Genomic DNA, 22,973 nt, shown 5'->3' with positions numbered 1-22,973 from the left:
TGGGGTGCGGATATACCAGATGCCCACCTCTTTTTCCATCAGTCAGAATTTCTGCATTTTTGGCAATGGGAGCACAATACATCTGCCCACATTTCAATCGGCATTTATTAAAAAAAAAAGCAATGAATAAAGATATCAGGTTACATTTAGAGTGATTCAAGCCCTCGTGTTAGGGTTTATAGGACTAGTTTCTGAACTATAATCAATTGAAGAGTGATCGACTGACATACTGAAACTGACCTATTTTTAAAAAAAAAACTATTTTTGTTGTTTTTCACTTCTTCCCAAGGCCACTTACTCTATGAACAGGTTGCAGTGAATTTTCTCCCCCTGTGCCCTTCACCCCTCCAAATTGAGACAGGTGCAGTGCCCCAAATTAGGTAACATTGAGGTATTAGCCATAGTCCAAGAGAGACCATAGGCGTCTTTCTCTGTAAGAGAAAAACAAGTGGTTATATAGCCTGAGGGCACCACTCCACATCAAGCATGGGCAAGGCAAGGAGGCAGCTCTCCATGATCTACATAGCTGGTACAGGGATTGAACCCACACCATTGGCATCAATCTGCACCATACATTAGCCATCTAGCCAACTGAGTTAACCAACCCCCACAGTGCCCCAGTTGCACCATGAAGACACAGGCATCTACCCATATTCCCCAATTATGGACAAGTGGGTCAAGCTCAGGAGTGCAGGTAGCAAGCTGGCATTTACAGAGGATGTGGCTGAGATTCAACAGCGAGCAAAATTACAACAATGGCCTGAGAACAGTTATTCATATCCCACCTAACTGAATATTAGAAATGATTATTAACACAATTGTTTCCCCAGTGGGCATGAACTTCAAGTGTTGAAAATAGCCTTGGGAATCATGGAAGAATTCAAAAAGGCAAGTCTCATACAAGGTTTCTCACTAAATCTCCAGTTCTAATATCCCTCCAGTAGCAAGAGGAGTTCATGGAAGTTGTGCCCACTTTACTCTCAGATACATGGTTAAAAGATTCCCGTCTAAGCTGCTAAAATCCCAGGCTCTATTATTTAATTTGGATAAGTTTAATCATGTACAGCAACATTTGTGTTTTATTTTGCTTTGTTGTAATTATATTTCTTGCAAATAAATGCCACTGCTACCTTTAGCCTGAATAATATGAACATACAAACATACAAAATAAAAGTAGAAGTAGGCCATTTGGCTCCTCGAGCCTACGCCACCATTCAATAAGATCATGGCTGATCTGTTTGCATTTCAGTTTCCACATTCCCACCTACCTTTGATAACCTTGACTCCCTTGCCTAACAAGAATCTATCTACCTCTGCCTTAAAAATATTCAATGACCCTGCCTCCAACATCTTCTGAGGCAGACGGTTCCAAGTCACAATGCTCAGAAAAAAATTCTCCTCATCTCTGTCCTAAAAGGGCAGCTCCTAATTTTAAACAAGTGCCCCCTTGTTCTAGACTCGCCAACAAGAGGAAACATCCTTGCCTCGTCCACATTGTTAAGACCATTCAGGATCTTATATTCTTCAATCAAGTCATCTCTCACTCTTCTAAACTCCAGTGGAAACATGCCCAGTCTGTCCAACCTTTCCTCATAAGACAGCCTGTTCATTCCAGGCATCAATCTAGTAAACCTCCTCTGAACCGTCTCCAAGGTATTTACACCCTTCCTTAAATAAGGAGACCAAAACTGCACACAGTATTCAAGATGTGGTCACACCAACGCCTTGTATAACTGAATGATATGGTCTGATATCTTCCAGAGTGAACAGGAGTGTATACTGCATAATGGACATGGGTTTCCAGTGCCTAAAACCGTGGCGAGAAAGTAACTGTTAATTCGGTATCACGCTACTTCTTTCATGTCATGCATTCGGTTGAGAGTAGCTGATCATAGGAGAAGTCGGCCTGCTTCGGAAACTCCCTTTTACTTTTTAACTGAATAAAATGATGCATAAAGTGTAACTATAGAATCCAGCTGTATTTTGAATTCCCTAATATCTTTGTCTCCATTACCCTGGCTGACAGATTACCCCAAACCTTTATTATCCTTCGAATAAAGAAGTTCTTTTGAAACAGTTTTAAATTTCCTTTGCACAAATTTAAATTTATTTCCTCTGACCCATTAGCCTGACTTCCTTTGAAATAATATTTCAAGCTAACTTTACCATTTAACGTGTTTTTATGCCATGTTGAACTTCTTTCCTCAACCTTTTCTTTAGACTATGGAACGTGATCTTCTCTAACCTTTCCTCTTAACTCAGATTGTTTACATGTGATCAATCTTGTCCCTCTGCACTCTTCAGTACTCACCTGGCATTTTGTACTGGGTTGACAGTAATGGACATATTGAGGCAGGAAGTCCTTTGTCACTATATGTGATATCATTGCACATGTGCTTGCAACTATTTCCTTCAGTCAATATTTCCAGTGAAATCTTAAGAACAAAGACTTAGGATATATTTATGATTTTATTGAAATACATAGTGACTAGAATCCTTTTCCCAATTTTTTGTACAGTCTGAACCATGCACTATAAAGCTTCAGTTATGCTCCTGTAGACTTGTGTTCTACTGATACACTGCTGGTAAACCAACACTCCATTTGGTTTATTACTGACAACCACATTTTGTCCTATAGCAAGCAACAATTCCACTCCCTCCATTGAAAAATTATATGAATAAATCCTTCCCAATCCACGTGCATGTCAATATTAAATATCAATTACCATTTATCTGGCCAATAGAATGGCATCATCCCCTTATTATGACACTGAAGGAAGCAGTTTGAAAGAAACAAAATCTGAGCAGAATGAGAGGTCAGGGGAAAGGAAAATTGAATATAGGAGGACAGATCATTGGAGGACATGGTAATGAGAAGTCTTGTTCCTTTTTTAATACTTGATCCAGATAACGTTGATAACTGACTAGCCAACCTGATTTATTGATGGGTAGAAATGTCACAAGAGAGTGGCTTTCCTTTTCCTCGGCTCTAAGCAACACTGCAAACAATGACAAACAGATTGGAAGTTACATCGGAAGAAGAGCAGATCATTTTGCCCCTCAAGCCTGTTCAACCATTTAATTGGATCATAGAGTGAAGATGCTGATTAGCCATCTGCTATTAATAACCTTGCCTAACAAAAATCTATCAACCGACTTAGACAGGACATGCCAGCTAACTACTGATCTGCTGATAAATTGAGCAATTTCAACTTTCTAAACCACCTTCATGCGTCTTCATGCAGGGGAGTGGATTCTGTCCAATATGGGAAAGAAAGTATGTCTCCTGTTTCAGGCAAACAAAAACTATTTATGATGATTTTTTTCAGTACTTTGATGATTCAGGATGATACTAAATTTGTTTTAATATCTGCGAAATTGACAAGCTTGTGATTGCTTTCACCAATTCAATTTACTTATAACAGAAATGGCAGAGGTCTGCTGATCTCTGCACCAGTCTTCCTCACTGCCTCCCACTCCAATCCTACAACTCTCAGGAGTAACTCCATACTCTTGTTTTAAAAGAAATCTAACCTCTTATTCAGCCCCATGTTTCACCCTTGCTTTTACTTAGATTAGAAATAGTTAAGGGGGAAGTACATCAAAATCTTTTCAATGTCCAAATAAGCTACATTACAATAAGTTCCAGTATCTGTTTAATGTGCAATGTTCTCAAAGAAGCCGAGAAGATTTATTAGGTCGGATCCCACTGCCTTCTAAATCCAGGCTGGCTGCTTCGTATTGAACTGCTGTACATGTGCTGCTCCAGCATGCCCCTTACAACAGATTACATTACTTTCCCTGTTACTGTTGTTAGGCTGACGGATCTTTCAATGTCAGGGTCAGATTGTCACCATTTTTAAACATGGATACTAAAGTTGCCTACTTCAGTCCTGCAGAACCTCACCAACACTCAATCATTCTTCCATGACAATAGCCAGTACCCCACAAGCGTTCTCCCTGATCTATAACCCAGCAGATTCATTTGTCTTCACTTCCTACATTTTTCTGTCACATCGACTTAAAAATCCTCCAGCACACTGGGCAGACTACAGAGATTTGACATCAAGTGATCCCAGCGTACGTCAATGCCTTCAAGACAGAGACAGAAATTTTGCAAGGTTAAAACCCATCAAGTGTTTAATTCAGTAGTCCAGAGGTACATTGGGCAGGATTTTACGCGTCGGCGAGTGGGGACGGGGCCTGCTCGTTGACACGTAAAGTGACGCGCAGTGACGTCAGGGGAGAACTCCAGATGCCACCGCGCACCATTTAAATTTTCAGGAAGGCTGGGGTGCAGTGAAATCAGCTGCGTGTCCGCCGACCTATCAATGGCCAATTGAGGCCATTGAGAGAGTAAATTATGTAATTAAAGGACTGTCCGTCCAACCTTAAGGCTGGCAGGCAGGCCAGAAGCCCCGGCGGGAATTAGAAAAAGCATGAAACCTCATCCACGGGCGGGGTGAGGTTTCATGTAGCTTTTTAGAAATTTTAATGAAGTTTTTGTTAAAACTATGGACAAGTCCCAACTCATGTGACATTGTCACAGGAGGGGACATGTTAGGGAAATTTTACTTTTCTATTTTTAGGTTTTGTACATTTTGAGCCGATTCCCCTGAGGCAGCACTTAGCCTCAGGGAGATGAGTGCGCTCTTTCGTGTGCATGCACGAAACAGCACACTCTCGATTTTGGGATTCCACCCCCCAGCACGCACAGGGAGCATATAGCGCTTCTGTGCAGACGTCACGCAGAAGGCCCGCCCACATAAAATGGCGCCGCACCTCCGATCGAGGGCGCCGATCAGAAGTGCGCCCACCCTTCAACTTCCCCTCCAGTGGGGGCAAAGTTCAGCCCATGGAGTTGAAGGGAGAGGCTGAAAATGTTCACATATTGACATCTCTTCTCACAAACAAGTACAGCATAATAAGTAGAATATATTGCAAGTGGCGGACTGCTGGAATCTGAACACATAATAAAAACTTCACATTTATAGCTGAGTCAGCTGAATTATCTCTGGGTGACTTAATTGAATTTACAGAGAAACAGGAGATCCAGAAATCAAAGACATACTACTGATGTTCCAGAATCCAAGAATCACTTCAGGATCTCTCTATTTTACTGATAATCATGGGGGCTAAAATTGAACACCACAGTTTTTAAGTTATCTAAATAATTCATTATATATAATCTGGACATTATTAACTTGTGCTCTGTTTCTTTTATATTATTGCTAAAATTCACTAACAGTAAAATGAATAGCATCATTATGTCAACATTATAAATCCAAACTTTTCACCATTTTTTGAAGTTTAAATATATATTGTCTGTATGTGCGTTGAAAAGTCAGAACATTTTTAATTAAGAAAATCTTTTTTCAAAAGTGTACTTCAGTCGTAAAATTTGTGAAGGCACGTTATAATACAATTCAGGCGTGACAGTTCATACAGGTCATTACAGATCAATTTGGCTCACTCCACTTACAATGAAGACTGTATCTACATCCACACTACATTTAAACATCTTCTGATACGTATGGCCCAAAGGGTTTTATACTGGCTCCAGCCCTTCAGTATACTATAGGGGGGGGGGGGGGGGTGGGGGTCCTAAACTGAGGCCTTTTCCTATTCAGCCTTTGCTGCAGATCATTTTTGCTTTTGACCTTGATTTCCACACCAACAAGATGTAGTAAAGTCTCTCGGTAGGTATGCCCATTATCTGAAGTATTATTACATGTTACAAAATGGGTGCATCACTGCTGCCTGAACCAACATCAGCTTCAGCTGAGTGTCAAAGAGAAAAACCTTTGTGAACCAGTACTTGGCCTCAGATTTTGAGCACAGAAAAACCAAATGACAATATTGATGGTGGAATCCTGTTACAAACTAAAACATGCACTTCATTGTAAGTGATAGCAGCTGTTACTAATTGGAGAAAGATTAGGGAATTATTCTTAAGTATATAAGAATTGATTTACACGGTGGGGGGGGGGAGGAAAAGGGGAGTCTGAGCCTATGCTCTGGAGTTTTATGAATAAACCTGTGTTAAGGAAAAGACTGGCTCCAGAACTGTCCTTTACTCAAGGTATGAAGGGCAGCTTTAACGGACAGCAGTGGGAAATATCAGCAATTATTAGTGACACCGAGCAAACTGGCTAAGTACTTCATGCACTTTTTTCTCCTAGACTTTCCACTTTGCATTTATTTCTCCTAGTGGAAATACTTTGCAAACTCCCAAAATTTTAAGACCTTGTGTGAATGATGCGCTCTTCTGCAATTAAATTTACTCAATCTAATTTCAATCGTTTTGGTTGGTTGAAGTGAGAAGTGGCAGCCAGCACCTTTAATAAGGCATCTCTTTTGGGAAGGACCCCACCAAGCAAAGTGACTTTAGAACAAGTTATGATGACTGAAAAAGGTTGCCTCTGTTGATGGAAAGGAGGATAAGAGTTAGTTCTAAGGGAAATAAAGCCAAATAAAACCAAAAGAGATTCTAATTTGAGGGGAAAAGCTATGGGATACTCAGAGTTAATGAGCTCCATTTTTATATTTCTAGCTCTAAACTCTTAAAAAAAATATATTTTTCTGACATTAAAAAAAATGTCCTGAAACAAGCCTACGCGTAAAGTGAGGAAGTTGTTTTTGGCGCCTTCACAGTGATGTCCAGGTAAGGAGGAATTCCAACAGGCCCGAGGAATGCACACAGAGCTCAGGAACAAGCTTATGTGTCCCCCAGAACACTTTAAAAGCAGTTTCAGAGTTGGTGGCTATGGTAACAAAGTGGGATACCATAAGGCTGCCTTGCTCTGGTTTCATTATCAAATATAAGGCACACTAAATAAATGTGCTGATCTGATTCTTCAGGATGAATTTTTAAGCCCTGATGAGGGTGAGCAGAGATCTGGGAGAGTAAAGAGTTTCATGCCACCGGCCAGGTGTGCTCTTTTCCATGTTTATTAAGCCCTATTGTCCGAGGCAGGCTGAAATTTTCCAGCTGGTATCTAGGCTCTCAAAGGTGTCAGGAAGCAGCCCAGGTGCCTGGAGGAGGTTCCTCAGTGGCAGACTAGGGGAGCCAGCGCTTCGGGCAGGCTTGGAGGCCTACCCTACCTGCCTGACTTCAGCTACACCTTCAAGACGCCCTGTGAAGAGGTTTCTCCATCACGGTGGTGGCCCAGCTTCTAAGGGCATTTTTTATTTTAAAGTTTAAAGAAAAAAGTTGATTGAGGGTGCCCTCTCTCTTCCCTGAAGCAGCTGCTGGAGGGCCTCCTATTGGCTCTCCAGCCTTGACAGCCTACTCACCATCTTTAATTGGCTGGCAAACCTGCACTCAGGTCATTGCTTGGTCAATTCATGAAAAATCACACCTGTATGGCTGTTCCCCACACGGTGTGGGCTTCTGACCCATATCTGACCCTCACATTAGGGTGCTGAAGCCCACGGGGATAATCCCGTCCTTCATTTCCTTTCCTAACTTTAATGACCTTGTATTTTTCCAGGTCAAAAAGAGCAAAGTTTTCAGGGATTGATGAGGCAAAGCCCTCTTCTCTTTCAAAAATAATCTCAAACCAGGCCTCCATTTGCTATCTTTTGGAGCCATAATCACCACCTTGGAAATCTGTCAGCAATCAAGTCCTTTTATTAACTCCTCAATTTTCTCTCCTGCTGTCATAAAGGTGCTGAGCCGTGTATAGATAGAATGCCACGGGCATCAGCAAACTGCCAGCAACCAGCACTTCACACAGTGGCTATTCTTCATGGATCAGCTTAGACAGCGAGCGTTGTTCAGCTATTCAGCAGTGGAGGACTTTGGAACTGAGCCCTAAACTAACCTCACTCAACATCCACACAGAAACACTCTGCAGCTGGAGAGCAGCAAAATCTGTCTGGTTCTCCCCTCCTCAACTCAGTGGGGGTGGGGAATCTCTGTAATACTGCAATTAAATGGTTGCCCCTGCTAAGATCTGCTGGAATTTTACTGCGGTTCATGAAAACCGTGAAGTGCAAGTGCCTATTCAAGGCATGCTTGTGTGTATGTGTGGGCCTTCGCCTGTTTTAAGGTTGAGCTGAACTACAGATCAGATGTTGTTTTGTGAGACATGAGAGGGTCTTCCTTTTACTGTTGGTCCCTTTCCAGACCAAACTAGAACTAATCTGATTTCAAGCACTGAGCATCAAGGACAGCGCTGTCCAAAAAGCACTTGTGCACTGCAAAAATCAGACAGAGAAGAGCTTTCATACAAACTTTGCTGCCTGCAAGGCATGGCTCAGCTTGCCTAATTAATTAAACATTGATCCAGCATTTTTATTCAATATCGAATGCTTGGCTTCTCACTTTATCCCAGTCAGAGCTGAATACAATGGCAAAACCATTGTGTGGGCCAACAGAAAGGGATAAAAGCATACGAGGGTGTGTGAGAAAAGTCAAGAATGGCAGACAGTTAAACCCTGCCAAACATGCACTTCCAGCCTCCAATCAAGCTTTTCAGAGCGAGCTCTTGATGTTAAATTGAGCCTGAGAAAAGCAGGAGGCTTTCGATTTTTTAAAAAAATGCAAAAACATTCTCCCTTTTCTGTTAGTCTCCTCCTGCAAGACATGTCAAGAAGAACAGTTATGCATTCTGATTTATATTACTCAGTGCTGTTCGCATAAGTGGATTTACAACCTGTTTCACCCTTGTTGATCATTGTCAGTCTTAACAACACTTGTAACCGAAAGAATCAGTGACCTATTCCCATTATGTGGCATGACAAGAGTTTTGATGTAAGGTCATCAACCCAAAAGGTTAAATGTTTCTCTCTCCACAGATGCTGCCTGACCTGCTGGGTATTTCCAGCATTTTCTGCTTTCATTTTAGGTCATATAATTGTGGTGTCCATCATGTTATAAAATGAAGGCTCCCATTACATGTTTAGACTAATCTGAGCCTCTTGATGGGACAAGCTCTCTTATGCCCCGAGGTGGCACAATTTACTCCAATGAGGACCTCATGAACATTCACCACTTTAATGCAATTAAAACACACATATGCATTTTAAAGTATCCTAATGAATTACAGCTTTCTCTTTTTTAAAACATCTTGTCAGGAACATGGAAACAAAGAAATGATTCATTCTTAGATCAACTGCTCCAGGTGAAATAATGGTCCAAACTTTACAGTGCAAGCACAAAACTGTCATTGCTCATCATCATTACACCACTGAAACTGACAGCAACTTCTGGAGTGGACATATGCACAGAACACAGAAATACAGATTGTCGTCAGTGATGCTATGCTCCTCCAGAGGATGCACTACAGAGATCAGCCACCCCAGACTCCAATCTCGGAGCAATCAATGAACTGGCAAAAGCTTCCACTTTTAAGTCATTAGTCGCGCTGTAGAAACCCTCGAAAAAGTTACACCTTGGTGAATGAGGTACGGCTGGGCTTTTAACAGCTTGCTAACTTCAAAACTACTGCTAAACACCCTCGCTATCCCTGAAAGGCTAATTTTATATTTTTGGAATGCCAAATTTATCCATTATGATAAAAAAGTCATAATTTAAAAATTATTGATGCTCCACCTCCTAAAACAATCACGATGTTGTGTTTTGCCACCTGAATAATTGCAATTTAAAAGTGGTGGATAAAGTACTTTTAATTTCCTGGTTTGCTGTCTGTGAGAATGCTTCAATGTGATTGCCTGCAAACCTGGAGTGTCTTTGACTTGGTGCCAGGTTTAAAAATCCATTGGGAAAGGGGAAGTCCATGTCAGACATTGTTGGACCTTTGTGTGCAACTTTGATGTCAGCAGCAAATGTTATTGTTTACTACTCACCTCAAAATAAAGCTGATCTTGCTCCTGACAGCTGGTTTAAAATGGTTACAACTTTGGTATTTTTTCCTCCACTAACATTTTGGATTTCACTCTTACTTTTCAGCTCAAATCCCACAAAAACTCCTTTGCTAAAACTGCCTCCAAGAATCTGTGTTTCTCTTTAATACCAAATCCATTATTTCCCCACAACTATGAACTCTCTGTAAAGTTGACATTCGTCCAAGACTTGAATACTCCATACCAATCGCTTCTCCTTGCACTCTCAGTCAAGAAACAGTAAAAATCTCATCAACTGACAAATAATCCTTTCCTCCCATTTGACTTTTCCTAGATACACTTAGCGCAAGATAGAAATACGCATTTGGGAGAAAGGTGATGATGGGGTTAGATGAAGTAGGGTGGAAGGGGCTCATGTGGCCTGTTTCAGTGCTATAAATACTTTGTAATGCTAAGTTGCTTCATTTATATCAGATAACTGATGGTCAACTGTTTACACTGGAGAAACTTTGAATAACAAATCAAACCCACAGAGTTTAATAGTAAAATGTACATACAGAGCATCCCTTCCTTTAGTAAAATGTTCCAAAGCACTTTGTAAAAGGAACTTCAAATCAGGAATTGGAAAACTGAGCAGTGAAGACTGAAAGCATGCTCAAAACTATGGCCTGAATTCTGCTGTTGGCGGGGCCCGCTCGCTGACACGCAAAAGGACACGGGATGACATCAGGGGAACCTCCAACATCATCCCACGCCATTTAAATTTTCAGGAAGGCGGGAACGCAGCGCAATCAGCTGTCCGCCCGCCGACCTACCAATTGAGGCCATTGACTGGATAATTAAAACAATTAAAGGACCTGCCCATCCAACCTTAAGGTTGGCGGGCAGACCAGGAGCCCCAGCGGGCTTCTGAATAAAACATGAAACCTCATCCACTGGCGGGATGAGGTTTCATGCAGGGTTTTAAAAACTTTAATAAAGTTTGAGTGAAATTGATTAACATGTCCCATCTCATGTGACATTGTCATGAGGGGGACATGTTAAGGATTTTTTTATTTTTCTATTTTTAATATTTGAACAACTTTCAGCGATCTCCCTGCGGCAGCACTTAGTCTCAGGGAGATGTGAGCTCTTTCGTGTGCATGCGTAAAAGAGCGCACTCTCACTTTTGGGGAAATCCACCACCCCGCCCACCGCCTGCACAGGAAGCGCATAGCACTTCCCGTTGGGTGTCACGCTGGGTGGGCCTTAATTGGCCCGCCCACTTAAAATGGCGGCCGGGCCCGCTTCTCTGGTGGGGATCGGTTCCCCACCCGCTGGAGATTGGGTTGGGCCCATCCGCCCGACAGGCAGAAAATTCTGCCCTATGTGTTTTTTTTTAGAAAGGGGCGATTTTTGAAGTAAATATGAAGGAATAACAAGATGAAGCAATTAAAGGAGAAAGTGCTGAAGGACAGGATATAGTGACAGCATGAAGTGCCTCCAATAATGATGATGATAATAATAATATAGATTGAGGGGAATGAAATATGACAACTCCCTTCACTTCCTTAGCGAAGCTGTGCATATATTTGAAAATTAACAAAACTCCCCAACACAGTACACTGAGGGAGAGGGAACCAGCTACCTTAAGGAGACAATTAGCATTCAGTGCAAGCGACTGGCTTGATTTGAAGTTCAGGGATTTGCCAGATTTAGTTGAGCGAGTGCATTGCAATCATAAACTGGAGAGCCTGGATCAACTGAGTATCAGCTGTATTTGCACTTCGTTCATGCTGCAAGCTGCAATTTCAGCTGCTTTATCCTGCCACTCTGGTTTAAATTTCTACTACTGGTATCTTAAAAGGCAGAACTTGTCAAGCGAATCTGGTCGCAACAGCAGATTTTAATTATTTTCCCCAATAGTCTCCTTGTGCTAGTTTTCTGCTAGCATGTTTCATACAATCACCATATTTCTGGGATAAATCATGCAGCTGTGTATAATGGATGGAAGTCCAAGCACAAACCAATGAACAATGTACACTTCAAGGTGAGGGGGAGGCGATGGTGCAGTGATATTGTCGCTGCACAAGTAATCCAGAGTCCCAGGGTAATGCTCTGGAGACCCAGGTTCACATCCCACCACGGCAGGAAAAAAATCTGGAATTATAAGTCTGGTGATGACCAAGAAACCTTGTCAATTGTTGTAAAAACCCATCTGGTTTCACTAATGTCCTTTATGGGAAGGAAATCTGCCATCCTCGCCTGGTCTGGCCTACATATGACTCCAGATCCACAGCAATGTGGTTGACTCTTAAATGCCCTCTGAACAAGGGCAATTTTAGAGATGGGCAATAAATGCTGGCCTAGCCAGCAATGCCCACATCCCATGAATGAATTAAAAAAAACACTGAACTACATGGTCAGTGGTGCTCTGAACTTTCCTCATGTTGGTTCTAAGCTTCAAATACAGCATCCTCCAAGTTCTTGCTCCTCAATGTGCTGAAATCAAGACTTATCACATAGTTTTCTGCTCGAGCCCAGAACCACAGTTTTCTTTGGTTCCTCGTGGAATATACAGTTTTTTAAAATCATCACCTAATCAGCATTTTGCCTAGTCTTGTCACTTACCCCTTCCAACCTTGGTGGTCTTCTAGCTGCACAATATGTCTTGGCTCTTCACCCAAGTTTAGGGATTGCTAACGTTTGCCAAGCTAAGCAGGAGTGCGCAACAGCTGAATGTTTGGAGCATGGTTTCAAATTGTGAAACTTTTGGCATTCAGATACAGAAGACAGTTATAGGGAAGCAATTTAAAATCGTAAAAGTCAGTTAAAAAGAAAAAAAAAATTGGAGGAAAAAATCAAGTGATTTGGCACCATAACTTCACACAATAAACAGAAATGAAAAATTCATTCAGTCCACCTAGATCATCGATCGAGAAGGACCCCCATTGCAACGTTTGTTTAAATTACTCCAGTTCTCGTTTCAGCTTCCTCTAAGAAGTCCACTCTATTTTTGACATTTAAAGAACTTGAACTAAAGTCCTAATTTTACTTTTAACTAGTTTAAACATATGTCCCCTTAACCAACTATCACAATTTAGTTATTTTTATCTTTTCTACTTTATAAAATCTCAGCACTGTCACCTCTCAGCTACCTCATTTCAAAACTTGAAAACAGCCTTTTCTATTCCTCAGACCTCCAGTAGTAGAGATCGACCTAGTCACTCTTCCCTGAACTCCCTTCCTCATGTCTCAGTGTCCAGACTGTCAACAGAGTAATAGTGTTAAAAACAAAAAAAACTGCGGATGCTGGAAATCCAAAACAAAAACAGAATTACCTGGAAAAACTCAGCAGGTCTGGCAGCATCGACGGAGAAGAAAAGAGTTGACGTTTCGAGTCCTCATGACCCTTCTGTCGAAGGGTCATGAGGACTCGAAACGTCAACTCTTTTCTTCTCCGTCGATGCTGCCAGACCTGCTGAGTTTTTCCAGGTAATTCTGTTTTTGTTTTGAGTAATAGTGTGGTCTGACCACAGCACTAAACAGCTTGTGCACAGACTCTTTGAACATCCTACTGTTTTGATTCTATAGTTCAGCATTATTTGCTTTGTTGACTGCTGCTTGGCAGAGGTTGGACATGTTGGACATTGAGTCTGCACTAACCCAGAGATCTTTCAATTTTATCCCAAACTTTTCCTATGCCATTCCTTAAGGGTGTACCTTGCCCTTTTTCCTTCCTTTGTGCATCCGTGCCAATGGTCCATGTTTGATTCAGTCAACATTCTGCAGGCCCACGCTGGGGGAGGTGGTGGCATAGTGGTATTGTAATCAAGAGACCCAGGGTAATGATCTGGCAAGTAATACTTGCAGCACACAAGTGCCAGGCAATGACCATCTCCAACAAGAGAATATCTAACCATCACCCCTTGATGTTTAATGGCATTACCAACGCTGAATCCCCCATTAACAACATCCTGGGGATTACCGTTGAGCAGAAACTGAACTGGACTAACCATATAAATACCATGGCTACAAGAACAGGTCAGAGGCTAGGAATCCTGTTCACCTCCTGACTCCCCAAGCCTGTCTACCATCTACAAGGCACAAGTCAGGAGCATGATAGAATACTCTCCACTTGCCTGGATGAGAGCAGCTCCAACACTCAAAAAGCTTGACACTATATTGGACAAAGCAGCCCACTTGATTGACACCCCTTTCATAAACATTCACTCCCTCCACCACCAACAGACAGTGGCAGCAGTGTGTACCATCTACAAGATGCACTACAGAAAATCACCAAGGCTCCTTAGGCAGCATCTCCAAACCCACATCTGCTACCATCTAGAAGGACAAGGGCAGCAGGTACATGGGAACGCCACCACCTGGAAGTTCCCCTCCAAGCCACTCACCACCCTGACTTGGAAATATTTTGCCGTTCCTTCACGGTAACTGGGTCAAAATCCTGGGACTCCCTCCCTAACAGCACTGTTGTTTCCTTTATTTATTCATTCATGGAATAAGAGCTTCATTGGCTAGGCCAGCATTTATTGCCCATCCCTAATTGCCCTTGACAAGGTGGTGCTGAGCTGCCTTTTTGAACCACTGCAATCCCTGTTATGTAGGCACACCCACTATGCTGTTAGGAAGGGAGTTCCAGGATTTTGACCCAGCGACAGTGAAGGAAAGCCCAAGTCTCCTTACTCAATGAAAGGTATAATTATATTAGAAGTTCAAAGGTTCCCTTGACTGATTCCTGGGATGAAGGGGCTATCTTCTGATGAGAGGGTGGACAGGTTGGGCCTGTATTGCTTGAGGTTTAGAAGAATAAGAGGTGATCTTATTGAAACATATAAGGTCCTGAGTAGAATGGACAGAGTGGATGCTGACAGGATGTTCCCCTTTATTGGAGAGATTAGAAATAGGGGACCGAGTATAAAATTAAGGGTTCTCCCATTTAAGGCAAAGATTGGGGAATCTTCTTCCCCCTCAGAGGATCATTAGCCTGTGGAAGTCTCTTCCCCAGATGGCAGTGGAAGCAGGGTCATTGAATATTTTTTACGGCCAAGTTAGATAAATTCTTGATTGACAAGGGAGTCAAAGGTTGTAGGAGGTAGATAGGAAAGTAGAGTTGAGGCCAGAATCAGATCAGCCATGAGTTTATCAAATGGCAGAGCAGGCTCAAGGGGCGGAAAGGCCTACTCCTGCTCCTAGTTTGTTTGTTCCTATGTATGTAGTTCCAGAGCGACCTCCTCAGAATCAACTGTTTGGTATTGTCTGCACATTCGACTAAATTTCATTGTTTCCAAAACCAAGTCATTTATTTATATTATGGATCATAACACTGATTTCTGATATCCCACCCACACCCACCCAGGCACAACTTTGTTAACAAGTACCAGCTGCTTTCTACTACTCTTCAAGGGACAAACAATTTTCAGCCATTAAAAGCCTGTAATAAGAACTCAGCAATATTCACATGCAAGATGTTGGTATCTGAAATATTCAGCCAATGAATATAAATCTGGTAGTCAGCTAGTGAAAGAGGCAGTTCAGTGTCAATGTCATGTCCTTGGCTCATCACTAAGCCTGAACAGCAGCAACATCATGAACCATAGCTGTGGCTTACTATTGCATCTGTCAAGGTCATCGGACTCATAAATAACAGTCTTGTCAGAGACAGCAGGTACATACCTTTAATACAGAGAACTGCAGCAGTCACACAGAAAACAAAACCTCAGTATAAACGTACATTCGAATCCCTTCTCAAAACCAAACCTTAACAAGCTGTAGTTAACTGGTTCAAGACTTGAGTGATATTGCAGGTTTACTGGAAAATTAGTAGGAAGCTGTTTACTGCAACTTCTCACCCAGGTGTGCAAAGGACCTCAAAACATGGTAAAGCCAGAGCCTCAAATTCTCTGTATTAAGAGGAATGTACCCTGCAACTGAGATCAAACGTGGTTTAAAGCACTTCATCTCAAGCCCCACCAAAAAATGGACTTCACCTGACAGCTGAGAGCAGAACAGGCGTAATCGACAGGGAAGTGGAAAAGGAGAGAAATGAAATATCCAGCTTCAATGTGCAAGACAGAAAAGCCAAAGCAATCCTGAGACCTCTGGAACTTTGCGACAGTGGGGTTTCACTGCCATTTTTCTACAGAATTTGAGCTTCTTGTTAAACGTGGAATACTTAATAAATTACTGGCAAATTAGTTAGAATGATTTTAATAGAAGCTGAATGCTATCCTTTCGCAAGGGCGATTCGAGCATTTATTTTCTCAGTAGGTTTAATAATATATACTCTCCAATTAGCACAGCACTGCAGGATGTCTTTCCACTTAATTACCATGGAAACACAGAAGCTTTCAAGGTTCCATGACTCATTTACTATTTTCTGATAAAATCAGGCTTTCTGCCTATTGAAGGAGTTGGGGGTGGGAGGGTTTGCAGCCTGCCCCTCTGTTGCCTCTCTGCTCTCCTGTCATTTTCACCACCTCCCCCCAGTCCCGCTCCTCTTGGCTTCTTTCCATCTCCCCTTCTTGTAATAAACCTGTCAAAAAGTATCACATCACACTCCTTTTCGCTCAAATCCAGATTATTTCAATACTTTCTCACTCATTCCAATTTGCTGATCAGTTGCATGGTTGTGCCAATTTAATTGCTTGCCATTTGGGACATGATCTGGAAGAAAACTAACATCTATGCAATTTAAAACAATTGCTCCATCATTGACCCTTGTTAATTTTATTCATCACAACTTAAGTGTTTAAGGGCACAGTGACAGACTTTCAGCTTTTCTGCAGCCCTAAAGATGGTGTATAACCAGGGTCATCGCTGATTGATCTGTAGACTCGACTGTCAGTTCCCCTAGCACCTGGTCGTTTCAGTGGCACCGGTAATCTAAAAATATTGTTGGCAATTGTGATTAGAGTGTCTGCACCTGGCAGCATAAAGGTTTGATGCTCTGCACTCTACTGAGCTCCTCTCCTAATTTCAGCAGTGCTGTTATTAGGAATATGAGTACATTATAATATCAAATAGCATAGAAACATAGAAAATTCTGCCCTTCGAGCCTGTTCCGCCATTCAATATGATCATGGCTGATCTCTATCTCAACACAGTACTCCCGCGCTCTCCCCATACCCCTTGACGCCTTTTGTGTCTAGATCTATTTCCTTCTTAAGAATTCCACCAGTGCTGATATGGAACAGCCTGTCTACCTTCTGGAAGCTTGATTTTAATATTTATATCCTGGTTTTCAAATCGCTTCATGCCTCAGTCTTCCCTATCTCTATAACCTCCTCCACCCCTACAATGCTCCGAGAGCCCTGTGCTCCTCCAATTCTGGCTTCTTGAGCATCTCCAATTTTAATTGCTCCACCATTGGTGGTTGTGTCATCAGCTGCCTAGGCCTTAGGCTCTAGAGTTTTCTCTTTAAACCTGTCTCTTTACCTCTCTCCTCTCCTCTCAAGACTTAACCCCTTTGACCAAGCTTTAGGTCCCCTATTCTAATATCACCTTAAATGGATTGATGTCAAATTTTGTTTGATAAGTTCCTGTGTAATGCATAGGAATGTTTTGTGATAAGGGCACTTTATAAATGCAAATTGTTGTTGTAAAACCCATCCTAGAGAAGTTCTGCTACTTGGTGACATGCACTTGGTCTCAAGTAGAGAAGGAAGAGGTGGTGAGAGGCAAATGAACTGAAAATAGGGTTAACCATCCTTTCAGAAAAAGCATTACACATTCACTTCATAAGAAAAAAAAAATATAATAGTAACATTTATTCTCAAATTCTGACGATCAACAACAAAGGGCTGACATGGTCAGGCCAGGCTGAGGCCAGGTGGTTGGCAGGGTGGTGGAATAAGATGTAATAGAATGATGTACCAACAGAGCAGAGTCTAGAAGGCTTAGACATTGAGAGTTGGGTGACAAGGTAAAGTACAAATGAGGAGGCAATGGAGGAAATTGGACAAAGTCAGATCATGAATAAGCAGAATGAACGCAAGTGTCACTGTCAGAGGAGGAGGTTGGGAACAGTAAAAGAAAATCATGAGGAGCAGTTGTGGCAGTTTCTCTTTTCTCTCCTCCCATCCTCTCATGAATATTCTAACTTCTTACTGAGGTACATTTCCATGGGCACCCATTGCTTACCTGGCCCAAATGATTACTGTACATGTGCAAAATGAGACAATGAGAATTGGTAGGCTATTTAATCACTGGAATGGCGCAAAAAAAAACATGCAACTCATCCAAATGTGACCATACATGAACATTTTCAGCAGGAAATAGTGATCAGGAACTCTGACTGATTTTCTCTTTAAACCAAAGGTGTTGAGGCATATCATTACACTCCTATGACCACCCCAGCTGACATTAACCAATTCACTACAGATGGGATCAGTCTTTATGCTATAGCTGCTCCTAAATAGGTACACTGATCTCTGATCCATCAAGGTTGCAGTTATTTAAGAGAATTGATGGATGCTGGGTTGGGCATCCACTTAAAAGATTCATAGAAAGGTACGTGCTTATAATCCTCAAAGCACAGAAGAAGAAACAGGAGGAGTCAGCCCTTCGGCCCTCCAAGGCTGTGCCGATCATATTGCCTGTCAACTAAAACATTTTGCGCTGCCGGGGTCCATATCCCTCTGTTCCCATCCTATTCATGTATTTGTCAAGCTGCCTCTTAAACACCACTATCGTACCTGCTTCCACCACCTCCTCTGGCAGCGAATGCTAGACACTTACTACCCTCTGCGTAAAAAACTTGCCCCACACATCTCCTCTATAGTTTTCTCCTCTCACCTTAAACCTATGTCCCCTAGTAATTGACTCTTCCACCCAGGGAAAAGGCTTCTGACTATCTACTTTGTCCATGCCACTCATAATTTTGTAAACTTCTATCAAGTCACCCCTCAATCTCCGTCGCTCGAGTGAGAACAATCCGAGTTTCTCCAACCTCTCCTCATAGCTAATAACCTCCAGACCAAGGCCCAGTCTATTTAATCATTCTTCATAGGACAATCTCTCCATCCCAGGAATTAATTTAGTGAACTTTCATTGCACTCCTTCTTTAGCAAGTACATCTTTCCTTAGGTAAGGAGACTAAAGGCGGCACACAATACTCCAGGTGCGGTCTTATCAATGCTCTGTATAATTGCAGCCATGGATTAGATCAGGAACGACACATGGCTAACTCTTTAACACATGGTTGTGTTACTGCCACAGTTTAAACATTGTAAGGCAGATCATACAGAAGTGGGATCTGGTTTCCATCTTAATTACAGATCTTCTAGCACCAAGATAATGATAACATTACAGCAACAAATACAATTGGTCCTTGAGGTACAGTAATGTAACAAATGAAGCAATCACTGAGCAAGGGATCAACACAGAGCTGCTCGAGGAACAAGAAGCAGTCCATAACCATACATTATAAGTACAGCTTCTATGCCAAGTGAAAACTTAAAATAACACGTGAAAATGATTTAGTTAAAAATGGAGTCTCAAGTTTTCAGATTGTAATTCCCTTCTTGGTCAATTGATGGTCCTACAAGCAAGCAGTTGAAAATTGCAGTTTGCATGCTGACTTCCCTATAAACTGCAAAGAGCAATTCTTGACATATTTTCTGCCAAGACAGAACAAAAGCATATTAAAGGAAGTATACAATCATATAAATGCCACCCACCAATGATTTCTTCCCCTCTTCCAAAAATGAAAACGTGAGAAACTGCAGCAAAGTGAAAGGCAATCATAGACCACCCAGAACGGTTAAAACATAGGGGCATCTTCACCCATTTAACTGTGAATTTAACTCCAAACACATGGAATAAATTGAATCCCGGAACATATAGACAATCAAAAAGATGTTAGTGGTAAAGTCTGATTGCACAGTTTTCACATGCAGTTCTTGAACATTCTCAATCCAAATCATGCTGTTTGCATGGTGAAGAATGCTTTCAGAGACTGCCCACATAAACAGTCATTGCCCTTCATTATGCAAAATACTTTGATGTGACAAGATGCTATATAAACCCCACTAATAATGTAAAATCAAAAACTGTAGGGCTGGAGCTTTCTTCTCTACCACCTCGCCCCATCACTGTTAAAAGGTCAAAATTTGAACTTTGACTCAAAGATGTCAGGAAAGAGTGTCTATAGCAAGTGACATCCAAGGACATAAGATTGCTGATCCTCTCGTCTGCTGATGACAACCACACACCCCCACTAAAAATGATAAAAATGTTCAAATCAATCAAAACTCATTACTAACCACTACCTGAAAAGTACAAGTGGTAAACAAATGCCCTTCAAATCTCAGGGGAGACAGAATGCATTCTGGTGCCTAAAGTAGTATTGCAACAATTTAAACTCAACTGTCTCAACTGAGAATGGAAGTTTGTTGTTTATACAGTATTCTCTCTGTTGTACAAAACTAGAGACAAAAATCACCCCATTCAGCCAAAAATAATGCATCTATAAGAAAGCAGTAATAACATCACACAAGTATCCTTCAGGGAATGTCAAAATTATGCTTACTGAAAACGTTGAAAGTCAACTGGAAAGTTGAAAAAAAAGTGACTTAAATTGGGTACAAAAAATACACAGTTGCTTTATTAATAAACTGAGTGAAATACCAGAAGCTAAAGGTAAAGGTCGCCTGAAGCCCTTAGTTACATTAGTCTATAATATAGCCTCTCTTCTCATATTTATACTATATATTATATATATTTATTCTGCATTCAAATAAAATTCTCAACTATGCAATTTCAATAGGTTCGAGCTTTCAAAGTGCCCCAAGTTTTGTGGTACCCCTGTACAGTGTGCCCACACTAGGCTGAGGTAATTGAAGCAACTTCCACCATCAATGCCTAACAGGACAAGTTTCTGCCCTCAGAAATTTGCAGTCACCAGCTTATCAGCAACAGTAATCGGAAAAACAGGTTTCATGCCCAAACTCTCTGTTGGAAGAAGGGCATTTAAAGGTGGCAAGTGGAATCAATGAGGGTGGTATTTCTGTATTGCACCCACTTGAACAGTGAAAAGCACTCAGCAGTTGAGACTCAGTTTACAAACCTAGTCTGGAAAGTGCATGTTGAGCATTAAAACACTAAGGTGAGATACTAGTGGATACAGGTCTGCCACTGGTGGTAGGAGCAATTTGAAGTGATAATCAAAGGCATCACAAAGACATGAAATTAACCTGGCTTAAATAAATTATATTGGTTTAATTAAATTTTCACAAAATACATCAGTGCCAAAATGTTAAATAATTTTCCTGACAACATTGTCAAACACATTTTGTGGGTCACTGTGTAAAGAAATCGACATGTGTAATGAAACAATGTCCAGTGTAGTCAAATGATTTGGCTGACCTGTGAAAGGTCAGAAACACAGCTTTAAAACACAACCATAGCAAATGGCAGGACTCCTGACTAGGGTCTGCCTACATATGACAATCAAATTATACTATGGGGGAATTTGAGAATCAAGTTGGAGTCCAGCATTTTTTTTTAAGAAAGTGCACAAGGTACAAATCCAGCCTTTAAACAGATTACATGCCTCATCTGCTTAGACATTAATTCCAACTGATGCAAAGATTTGTTTTATTTTTCCAAGATTCTCAACATCTGGGTAGGAGGTTTTTTTTATGTATAACACATGATAGCCAAGTTATTTCCTGTAATCTTGTGGCGATTGCGTCATTTTTTTTATTGGTAATGTTCCCCCTTCGAGCTAAGCTATCCCTATTTTTCAGTCTGCCCAACCTCAAAATAATTTACTGCGGAGAGTCAGTAACCTATTCCCAGAGGTGAACCAATGATGGGAGTCTTAAGGTGCAGCTGTACTCCAATCTCACCCCACTTGTTGCATGACCTGCAATCAATGTTTGCCTGTCCATAGAGTATAAGTTAGGTCATGAGCTGAGCACCGTTAAGGTATGAACCTGCACCCTCTCACTTCATTAACAATAGTCCTTGTGTTAACTACATAGAACATCTTCCAGCACCCCCTGCCCATCGCAAATAAATAAACATGAAGTAAAAGTAAAATATATTTAAAAGACGGCCAATGGTGATTTGAGAGGTGCAAGGACCAGATGACAGTTATAAATCTTTGTGTATAGTTTTTTTTAAGCACAGAAAATAGACATCAGTATAAGTGAGGCCCTTGGACTGGTTGAGCTACCCTTGTTTTTCTTGTTTCTTCGGTCACTGGTTTGTAAAAACAAAGCAAGTTCCGAGGTAGGGGGATTTACGTGTGTGTGAAGTGCAAAACGATAAACGATATCGCAATATTGAGTGACGGTGGATTTGAATGCGAGGATTTGATTATTTTGGGTTCCCCCAACCAACCCCCAACCCCCCCCCCCCCCCCCCAACTTTCCAGCGAACAACATTCCTGCCTTCAAAAAAAATAAGGAACCGTTAGAAAGCTGCCCCATGTAATTTCCTCTCACCCAAAACTTTCTCCACTGGAACGTTTGATGGGATTCGGGAATCTTGCACATACTTGGGGGGGGGGGGGGGTGGGGAACAGGGTACATCACGGGGTTAAAAGTAATCACTACAGTAGCTGTATGAGTTGGGGATTGTTAGATGGCGATGGCAGGAATCCTGCACTCAAGTGTTCACAGGCCCCATACTCCCTTTCCAGGCTTGTTATAGCAAGAGGGAAAAAAAAAACTTGGTTCTGTAAGAGCAATCTCCCTGTGCTCTAGAGGAGTGAGCAACTGCGCCTTCAGATGCGGTATTTTAATTTAAATCTCGTGAAAAAAAAACAATTATTGATGGAGAATCGAGCTGAATTCTATTTTTTTTTTTAAAAAGCACATTAGCCACACTTGGAAAAGTTAAACTCGGGACAAAAGTTTAGATTTCATCGCCCCACCCCTCTGTCAACATTTCTTTATAATTCAAAAGTGGGGGGGGGGGGGGACGAAAGGGATAGAATTCGCTCCTTGAAACAAAAAATCGTTAAAGAGTTGGCGCGGGGGGAATGGGAATGCTCACCTTCTCTCTCTTGCTGTCTGCTTCCATGGTGCTGGCTGTTCTCTGGCTCGGGGCTCGGTGTGGGCTCACTGGCCGGTCCCAGCACAGGCGAATATCGCCATCCACTCCCGAGAAAAGCTTCACAGGCTGGGCTCGGAGTCGAGTCTCTCACTCCCTTGATT

At 41.7% G+C, this 22,973-nt stretch overlaps 1 protein-coding gene across 2 annotated transcripts in view; it reads right to left on the bottom strand.

Annotated features, from left to right (window-relative positions):
• ttc28 (tetratricopeptide repeat domain 28) overlaps positions 1–22,973 on the bottom strand; it is a 775,554-nt gene extending 752,581 nt beyond the window's left edge. For both annotated transcript variants that reach the window (XM_041202994.1, XM_041202995.1), the window contains exon 1: positions 22,813–22,973. In XM_041202994.1, the coding sequence (XP_041058928.1) occupies positions 22,813–22,839 (27 nt within the window). In that variant the 5' untranslated portion in view covers positions 22,840–22,973. The remainder of the gene's footprint in view (positions 1–22,812) is intronic.

Source organism: Carcharodon carcharias, chromosome 13 (genome assembly GCF_017639515.1).
Source record: "Carcharodon carcharias isolate sCarCar2 chromosome 13, sCarCar2.pri, whole genome shotgun sequence".
Lineage (NCBI taxonomy): Eukaryota > Metazoa > Chordata > Chondrichthyes > Lamniformes > Lamnidae > Carcharodon > Carcharodon carcharias.
Note: the sequence above shows the minus strand (reverse complement) of the source record. Positions and strands in the feature narration are given on the sequence as shown.